General features: G+C 37.9%; 1 protein-coding gene across 2 annotated transcripts in view; it reads left to right on the forward strand.

The window, feature by feature from the left end:
* Positions 1-8,552, forward strand: part of nap1l4a (nucleosome assembly protein 1-like 4a) — a 36,024-nt gene extending 27,472 nt beyond the window's left edge. Inside the window, exons 10-15 of one of the 2 annotated variants that reach the window (XM_084095465.1) lie at positions 1,913-1,929; positions 2,332-2,451; positions 2,774-2,809; positions 2,888-2,938; positions 3,753-3,785; positions 7,588-8,552. In XM_084095465.1, the coding sequence (XP_083951591.1) occupies positions 1,913-1,929; positions 2,332-2,451; positions 2,774-2,809; positions 2,888-2,938; positions 3,753-3,758 (230 nt within the window). In that variant the 3' untranslated portion in view covers positions 3,759-3,785; positions 7,588-8,552. The remainder of the gene's footprint in view (positions 1-1,912; positions 1,930-2,331; positions 2,452-2,773; positions 2,810-2,887; positions 2,939-3,752; positions 3,786-7,587) is intronic. The other variant, XM_084095464.1, reaches the window with a different exon arrangement.
* The last annotated feature ends 2,041 nt before the right edge of the window (positions 8,553-10,593 follow it).

Below are 10,593 nucleotides of genomic sequence, written 5' to 3' on the forward strand. Positions count from 1 at the left end.
ATGAGCACTCAAACACACCAAACCAAACCAACAATTACTAAAAACACACTTAAAAACTGATTTTGCACGGGCATTTTGGACTAGTTTCTCTAATAATCACTCTGAACTCCTTTATAAACTGCCCTCTCTTGTTGCCAGTCTGATCTGCTTTTGAACCAGTATACAAACTAATATAAATTAAAGGATCGTAAAACTCTAAATCAGACATTTTAAGAGACTGCTGATGTATGTTTGCACATGAAAATTAAATATACTAAAATGGATTTGAAATGCATTAGAGTATACTACAAATACATGTACATATTTATGTATAAATACTATTTACTATAGGCCTACTGTTTAAATATTTTTTTAAATTATATGATTACATTATATACAGATATATTAGTCTCTAATGCTCTCCAAAGCTGCATTTATTTGATCAAAAATACAATAAAAACTGTAATATTGTGAAATATTATTGCAATTTAAACCCGTTTTCTATTTGAATATATTGTAAAATGTATTTATTCCTGTGATCAGAGCAAAAATTTGACCATTACCTGCAGTCTTCAGTGTCACACAATTCTTCAGAAATCATTCTAATGATGATTTGATGCTCAGTTGTGTACAATTTTGTTTTGTTTTGTTTTTTAGGATTATTTTATGAATAGAAATAAAAAAAAGAGAACAGCATTTATCTGAAATAGAATCTGAAATAGAAAGCTTTTGTAACATAAACGTCTTTACTGTCGCTTTTGATCAATTTAATGCATCCTTGTTGAATAAAAGTATGTGTGTGTGTATATGTGTATATATATATATATATAACACATTCGTACATATATACACACCTCCTACTTTATTGGACCCACTTTTGCCTTCAGAACTGCCTTAATTCTTCGTTGCTCCATATTGTCGTGACATCATCACGCAGTTTCTGCAGATTTGTCGACTGTGAATCTCCCATTCCAGCACATCCTAACTGTGGTCTACTGGATTGAGATCTGGTGAAAGCGGAGTCAGTTTCAGTTTAGCGTCATGTTTAAGAAACCAGTTTGAGTTATTTGAGCTTTGTGACAAGGTGCGTTATCCTGCTGGAAGTATCCATCAGAAGATGATACACTGTGTTATAAAGGGATGGAGATGGTCCGCAACAATACTCTGGTAGGCTGTGACGTTTAAATGTTGCTCAACTGGTACTAAGAGTGTGCCAAGAAAATATCACACCATTACAGCAGCATCAGCCTGAACCGTTGATATAAGACTTTCATAAAGCTTTCATGTTTACGCAAAATTCTAACCCTAAAATCTGAATGTCGCAGCAGAAACTGAAACTCGTCAGAACAGGCAACGTTTTTCCAATCTTCAATTGTCTAATTTTGATGAGCCGTGTGAATTTCAGCCTCAGTTTTCTGCAGTTTTTGCTGACAGGAGTGACACCGGTGTGTTTATCTGCTTCAAGATTTCGACATGTTGTGCGTTCAGAGATGCTGTTCTGCAGATCTCGGCTGTAACGACTATTTGAGTTACTGTTGCCTTTCTATCAGCTGGACCAGTCTGGTCATTCTCCTCTGACCTCTGACATCAACAAGGCATGTTCTCCCACAGAACTGTCACTCACTGGATATTTTCTCTTATTCGGACCATTCTCTGCAAACCCTAGAGATGGTTGTGTGTGAAAATCCCAGTAGATCTTCAGTTTCTGAAATACTCAGACCGTCCCGTCTGCCACCAACAACCATGCCTCGCTCAAAGTCACTTAAATCACCTTTCTTCCCCATTATGATGCTCAGTTTGAACTTCAGTAGATTGTCTTGATCACGTCTACAAGCCTAAATGCACCGAGTTTCTGTGTGTGTGTATACAGTATATGATCAAAAATACCATCAAATGTATTCCAGTATTAATACTTTTTTCCTTTCTTTTCTAGCATCGCCTGATGGAATGGTGAGTGAGACTTCCTTGCGTTCTCAGTGTTTTTTTGTGTTTGTAAACACGTGAATCATTGCAGTATTCAGTACACATCTTTTAGCTGCCTACACAAACACACACTGTAGCGCAAGTTTAGAAAACACGTCACGGACAGGAAACACTGAAAGACTTCTTGCGTCAGTTACGGTCAACTCTTCATACAGTATGTGCATGTGGCCGCTTAAACACAAGTACAGTCATTCCACAATGATTTGTTAGTTAGCTTCTCTAAACTCAAGCATGTCGCACACTGAACGTATTTCATTAATATGAAATGAGGAGATGCTGTTTTCAATCCTGTAATTGTTAAAGTAAAAGACAATGTCAAAAAAAGAAAGACAAAAGTATGCTATCTGCTCACTGTGTGTTTGTGTCCAGGATGAAGACTTTGACTTCACTCTAGCTGCGGATTTTGAGACCGGGCACTTCTTCCGGGAGAGGGTCATTCCCAGAGCCGTGCTTTATTTCACAGGAGAGGCCTTAGAAGACGACGATAGTGTACGTCTACTCCGTTGACTATTAATCGTGTGAAAAAAAATATTCCAAATACTGTATATCTTGATGTATGTGTTTGCTCTGCTTTGGCTTAGAGGGTTATATAGTATTTCATTTTATTGGGATTTATTTTGGAACTTCATTTTAGGCTTGGGTCCTGGGACTGGTCACCTTTTTATTTTTATTCAGTTGATTTTTATCATTTTTAATCACAAATAAATTAACCTCGATGGCAATATTGAATTAAATATTCACCCTGTTTCTTTGTTGAATCAAATAGTACATTTGATTTATAATATTTCTGTAATTCCATGCCGTTTTGCAGTTTGAAGAGGAGGATCTTGAAGAGGGAGAGGAGGAGGTGAGACTCATTTGATAGACTGCCTTATTTATTTTTGGGCAATAAAAAATTAAAAAGCAAAATGTTATTGTCATTCAGGACCTGGATGAGGAAGGTGAAGAAGAGGATGAGGGAGATTTTGACCCCACGGTGAGAATTTAAATCCTCTGTTTTCCTGTTTCTTAATTATTATTTTTTTGCAATTGATTAATTTGAGCAATGTGGGGCGAGATTTCAGTAGGTCACTTAATATTTTAATGTTTTAATCAATTTCTGCAAGTTCTGCTAGGATATTACGCTGTTTGAAATAAAATACCTCTTCTGTGAAAATATTCTCACCGTCACATCCATAATATAAATAAATAAAAGTGGTAACACTTTACAATCAGGTTCATTAGTTAAAGTTAGTTAATGTATTAACTAACATGAGCTAACCATGAGCAATACATTTGTTACTGTATTTGTTCATCTTTGTTAATGTTAGTTAATAATAAAACTGTTCATTGTTTGTTCATTTTAGTTCACAGTGGATTGACTAATGTTAACAAGATTTTAATAAAGTATTAGTAAATGTTGAAATTAACATTAACAAAGAGGATTAATAAATACTGTATAAGTGCAGTTTATTTGTAGTGCATGCTAACTAATGTAGTTAATGAACCTTATTGTAAATTGTTACCATCATATACATGACTTACTGTTTATATTTGAAATCCAGATTTTAATGCAAAAATGTCTCAACTTTTGGCAATTTGAGAAATTTGCATTGTAGGATGAATCGTAGTAGTGCTCTGTCCCAAACAGAGCTGTCTCTGAGTACTTAAATAGACTTTTATTGCTGATCTGTGTTTGATTGAAGTGGTCTGGATTGAAAGTGGTCTGATTAACTTGTATGGTGCTCATAATCAGTTGCATGCCTGACGTGTAAACCTGTGTGTTTGTTCCTCCACTTCCCCTTTTACAGGCATAATTCATTTCTCACTTCATGCATTTCTAGGTAAGAGACACCAGAAGGGATGTGGCTCTCTTTCCCATCAATCTTTCCCATCTTCCCTTTATTTTTATTCTAGTCTTTCTCCTCTGCTTTAACTCTTATGTCACTTTCACATGAGAGGGTTGTGTGTGGATCAGAGGTTAACTGACTGTTAAGTTTGGTCTGAAAACAGCGGTCTGGAATTCGGTTCATGTGAACCGCAGTCTGTAGCTGAGTAACTGTTACTACTAGTAATTATGTACATTTACTTGTGTCTTTGCTAATTGAAAATAGTAATAAAAATAAATGTTGTTATTTTCTTTCATAAAACTTTCTACCGTTCAGATATCAGGTTTGGTTGATGTTAGACGATGATCAATAATGTTTAGTAAAGATGTGCAGCACAACTACTTTCATTAACATTTAAACTTTTGTAACACACTAGTCTAACAAAGATCAAAAAGCAGTCAAAAAACATCCCGTATATGAATATCAATTTGAAATAGCCTACTTAAATCTATGACTCAAACCATCAAATCTCATACTGAATGCCTCAGAAAAATAGGTCATATATAGTCGATGTCTATAAAAAAAACCTTGTATCTCCAAAAACACAACTTTTCAAAAAATGGGAAAAACACTATTTTTTTAAATAGTTAAACACTATGTTGTCAATTTGATATTGTGGCTTTATATATGGTCAAACACTTGCATGTGTCATCATATTATTAACATTTTACCAAAATCAAGCTCAAATGGAGTTACGACCAGCGAACTTTGGAGAATATCGAACATACGTGTTTTTGTCCATCAACAGAGGCAGTAAGTGCATCGCATTACGTTTTCATCAACTTACAGGTTATAAAGTTTATTGTAGCTATGTGGCTGCTAAGTTTTTTTTCTGTTATTTGACCAAAATCTCATGTTATTAAAGATGGAAGTTTTACGCACATGCTATTTAAGACAGTACTGGCTATGACTCGACGACAAATGCTAGACTAAGATACTCTTCTCCTCTCCTTAAACACATAAAACATCAGCCTTTATAGTATAGTTACACTGTACTTATTCAAAGAACCAGTCCTTTATTTACCCTTGCATTACAAACAAGCAGAGACGGTCCAAACTGTACAGCACTGTGTCGGTAAGATCCAATGGAGTTACGAGGTTTAGTCACAAGCAGTAAAGGGTAACCAATAGTAATGATTTATGAAAAAAATAAAAATTAGGAAATATGGAGACAGCGACGATATATGCGATGTGCTTTCATTGTACATTAAACTTAAGCGTTCAGTTAATCAACGGTAGCCAACATAGACTCATTTATTAAAATCAACAGGCAGTGCAGGACCGATAGATACAAACTCAATAGAATATTATAAACAATATTCCTCAAATAAAAGTTAGTTAACATAAGTCCACACGCCAAGTTAGTGTTGTTCTTTACAACGGCAACCTCTTGTGCATCTGGGTTTGAACACACATTTTGTGTATAACAAGTAGCTGTAAACAAAAATGGTACTAAAAACTTGACGTGTACCGGCAGCTATACAATATTTAAGGGTATTCTGTTCGTTAAGATATTAATATTGGATCTTGTTGTCAAACAAGATTCACTCACAAAGTTTTCCCTTTAAATCGGTATAAAACGAGTGCATAGATCAGAGGTTCATGATTTTGTTTTACGCTCCAGATTGATCAGCAGTAGAAAGTTTAGTCGAATAGTCCCGTACATCCCTACTTTTAGTAGTACTTTGGTGAAAGTATTTCGCTGAGGTTCCCTGTAAACGTAAGTTTAAAAGCAGATCAGACAGGAGGACACAACAATCAAACTTGGAATTAGACAAAAGTGTGAAAATGACATTTGTGAAGTTTTTCTTAGACATTGAAGACTAAACTTCTCAATTCTAAATTAACCTTAAAGGTGAAGTACATAATTTTTTCACAGTAAAATACTTGGCATGACATATTAACCTCTGGCATAATAGACTGGTGCAGGTTTGACATCAGAACCTTGAAGACTAATTCACCGCTGGTTCCTCCGTGATTTTCCTTTGGGGTTTTATAATAGGCTTTTTCGATTTGCACTATATTGCCAAAAGTTTTGGGTCTGCCTTTACATGCACATGACCTTTAATGACATCCCATTCTTAATCCGTAGGGTTTAATATCAAGTTGGCCCACCCTTTGCAGCTGTAACAGCTTCAATTCTTCTGGGAAGGCTTTCCACAAGGTTTAGGAGTGTGTTTATGGGAATTTTTGACCATTCTTCTAGAAGTGCATTTGTGAGGTCAGGCACTGATGTTGGACGAGAAGGCCTGGCTCTCAGTCTCCGCTCCAATTCATCCCAAAGCTGTTCTATTGGGTTGAGGTCAGGACTCTGTGCAGGACTGTCAAGTTCCTCCACACCAAACTCCTCATCCATGTCTTTATGGACCTTGCTTTGTGCACTGGTGCTCAGTCATGTTGCAACAGGAACATCCCCAAACTGTTTTCACAAAGTTGAAATTGTCCAAAATGTCTTGGTATGCTGGAGCATTAAGAGTTCCTTTCACTGGAACTAAGGGCCCAACCCCTGAAAAACAACCCACACCATAATCCCCCCTCCACCAAACTTTACACTTGGCACGATGCAGTCAGGCAAGTCCCGTTCTCCTGGCGACCGCTAAACCCAGACTCGTCCATCGGATTGCCAGACAGAGAAGCGTGATTCGTCACTCCAGAGAACACATCTCCACTGCTCTAGAGTCCAGTGGCGATGGCTTTACACCACAGCATCCGACGCTTTGCATTGCACTTGGTGATGTAAGGCTTGGATGCAACTGTTCGGCCATGAAAACCCATTCCATGAAGCTCTACGCACTGTTCTTAAGCTAATCTGAAGGCCACACGAAGTTTGGAGGTCTGTAGCTGTTGACTCTGCAGAAAGTTGGCGACTTCTGCGCACTGTGCGCCTCATCATGGCTGAGTTGCTGCTGTTCCCAATTGCTTCCACTTTGTTATAATACCACTAACAGTTGACCGTGGAATATTTAGTAGTGAGGAAATTTCACGAATGGACTTATTGCACAGATAGCAACCTATCACAAGAATTCATTGAGCTCCAGAGAGTGACCCATTCTTTCACAAATGTTTGTAGAAGCGTCTGCAAGCCTAGGTGCTTGATTTTATACAACTGTGACCATGGAAGTGATTGGAAACACCTGAATTCAATGATTTGGAGGGGTGTCCCAATACTTTAGGCAATATAGTGAATGTGTAATATAAAGCCTGTGGTGAACATAACTTGACTATACTTTGACGTTTTGTTCTACAACGTAAATAACGCACATACATAGCGAAAACATGAATTTTGAAGCAGTTATGTTCATTTTTGAAAACATATGTTTTTAATAAGTAACTAAATAAGACAGCTTGGGGTGTGAGTGCGTGTAATTTACACCGTTGAACAAAATGTCAATGTATTGATTATGTTTACCACAGGCTTTACTTTACTCATTAATGGATAAAAACCCATTCTCAAACCCCATAGGAAAATCTCAAAGGAACCAGCGGCGAATTAGACTTTCGGGTTCTGACATCATACTTGAGCCAGTCTATTGCATGATTTGTGGGCGGGACTAACCAATGACAGACAGGGGTGGTGTCAAAACCTTTTTGGAAACAATATTTCTATGTTTGATGCAACTACTGGTGCAGAAATTTCATACTTCACCTTTACCAAACCAAGCATGTAGTATGAATGAATTAAACTATTGAACTACTTCCTGTTCCCCAGTGCCTGAATTAATACTCTTACTCTTTTATCTCCGCCTTGTTCTTCCAGAAAGACCCTCCTCCTGCAGAGTGCAAACAGCAGTAAGACTCGTGAACGGACAGCCACGGCACAACTCGGCTGTCCGTCAGACAATTCGACGATGTGGATGCAGGCCTAATTTCCTCGTGGACTCGCCACACTAATGCAATAGGAAACCAAACACTGTTTAGGAAATGCATGTTTGTTTATTTCTCTACTGTGTACTTTTACAGAAATGACCTCAGTGTTCTCATTCATAAGTTCCAAAATTTAGCCCACAAAATGCGTAATGTATTAAAGAAGTACTACGTTTTTCTTTTGACTAAGAAACCTTTTCTATATTCAAAATGTTTGCCTAGAGCTGGTGTCTGAGGTCCAGCAAAGATGCCATGTGTTTTGAATTCTTAACCTCCATTTGCAACCTTAGCCATTTTTGCAGCATAGCTGGTTCATGGACACTCCCCAGATGATATAAACTCCAAGGCATCGTCCAGTGTAGCATCACTCAGGGTTTTTTTGCCAACAAAATGAGCCTGCTGTCTTCTGGAATTTGACATAACTGAAATTTCCGATAATGCTGTTACAATGTAGTTTATTAAAGTGTTTTGATGTGAATCGTCCTGCTCATTGGTTGCTGGACGATGTGGTTTGAGGTTATAGAATTCTTATGATTTGTCTCCAGGGTTGGGCGTCATCGAATTCCCAATCCTTGCGTGACGTAACACATATCCATGCCATGCACGATGACATGGGATTTCAACCATATTTTCTTTTGCCATGTGGTTATGTGTCGAGTTGCTTGCATTCATGCACAGAATTGCATCAGTTACAGTATTGAGAATGTTAACAAGCAGATCTTAAAGCTATTGCAGGTTTATCTTGCGTTTGAACTGTGTGAAAGCCATAGCCTTATCTGGAACTTCTTTGGTTTGTAATGCATTGTTTCCATTTTGTACAAAATAGACAAAAATTCTATTAAATGTTGTGCGACATGATGCTTGCTCTTTTTAAAAAAAGATTATATGAAAGTGCATGACTGTGAAATCTGACTTACCATTTTCACTTGGTGGATAAAGTTGGAAGAACCCATATCTAAGGACCAGAAAATCATAGAAACCTGCAGGTAGGCTCTCAGTAAGCAATCACCCAGAATGCACTAGCAACCAAAATTCGTGAGCTTAGTATTATAAGGTTCTATCTCCGTTTAGGGTAGTTCTGAGATATTGAGCATCAAAGTTTTTACATCCCAGCTGGCAATGGAGGGATGGAACCTTTTTATTTTATTAATAACTACTAACATTTTTTTTTTTTTTTACAAAAATAACACCACACAGGCATTAATAAACACCTAATGGATCAGATTATGTCAAAAACTCAATTTCGAACAAAAGTGGAGATAGAACCTTATAATTCTAAGCTCACGAAATATCAACGCTTTGACAACCGCCTACTGTACAACACCTCAGCATCATGGCTCCAGGTTTTGCATAGGCAAACTGTTCACATTTCCTTCAGGAAAGATGTTCTGGTTCTACATAATGTAACATACTTTTCACAACTCATTAAGCTCATTTTACACCATACACTACCAGTCGAAAGTTTTGGATCGGTAAGATTTTTATTGTTTTTAAAAGAAGCCTGTTCTGCTCACCAAGGCTGCATTTATTTGATTAAAAATACAAAAAAAGAACAATATTATTTTCAATATTCTATGTGAATATACACTCACCTAAAGGATTATTAGGAACACCATACTAATACTGTGTTTGACCCCCTTTCGCCTTCAGAACTGCCTTAATTCTACGTGGCATTGATTCAACAAGGTGCTGAAAGCATTCTTTAGAAATGTTGGCCCATATTGATAGGATAGCATCTTGCAGTTGATGGAGATTTGTGGGATGCACATCCAGGGCACGAAGCTCCCGTTCCACCACATCCCAAAGATACTCTATTGGGTTGAGATCTGGTGACTGTGGGGGCCATTTTAGTACAGTGAACTCATTGTCATGTTCAAGAAACCAATTTGAAATGATTCAAACTTTGTGACATGGTGCATTATCCTGCTGGAAGTAGCCATCAGAGGATGGGTACATGGTGGTCATAAAGGGATGGACATGGTCAGAAACAATGCTCAGGTAGGCTGTGGCATTTAAACGATGCCCAATTGGCACTAAGGGGCCTAAAGTGTGCCAAGAAAACATCCCCCACACCATTACACCACCACCACCAGCCTGCACAGTGGTAACAAGGCATGATGGATCCATGTTCTCATTCTGTTTACGCCAAATTCTGACTCTACCATCTGAATGTCTCAACAGAAATCGAGACTCATCAGACCAGGCAACATTTTTCCAGTCTTCAACTGTCCAATTTTGGTGAGCTCGTGCAAATTGTAGCCTCTTTTTCCTATTTGTAGTGGAGATGAGTGGTACCCGGTGGGGTCTTCTGCTGTTGTAGCCCATCCGCCTCAAGGTTGTGCGTGTTGTGGCTTCACAAATGCTTTGCTGCATACCTTGGTTGTAACGAGTGGTTATTTCAGTCAAAGTTGCTCTTCTATCAGCTTGAATCAGTCGGCCCATTCTCCTCTGACCTCTAGCATCAACAAGGCATTTTCTCCCACAGGACTGCCGCATACTGGATGTTTTTCCCTTTTCACACCATTCTTTGTAAACCCTAGAAATGGTTGTGCGTGAAAATCCCAGTAACTGAGCAGATTGTGAAATACTCAGACCGGCCGTCTGGCACCAACAACCATGCCACACTCAAAATTGCTTAAATCACCTTTCTTTCCCATTCTGACATTCAGTTTGGAGTTCGGGAGATTGTCTTGACCAGGACCACACCCCTAAATGCATTGAAGCAACTGCCATGTGATTGGTTGATTAGATAATTGCATTAATGAGAAATTGAACAGGTGTTCCTAATAATCCTTTAGGTGTGTGTATAGTAAAGTGTAATTTATTCCTATGATCAAAGATGAATTATTACTCCAGTTTTCAGTGTCACATGATCCTTCAGAAATCATTCCAATATGAT

This window comes from Abramis brama, assembly GCF_963993115.1.
Source record: "Abramis brama genome assembly, chromosome: 20".
Taxonomy (NCBI): domain Eukaryota; kingdom Metazoa; phylum Chordata; class Actinopteri; order Cypriniformes; family Leuciscidae; genus Abramis; species Abramis brama.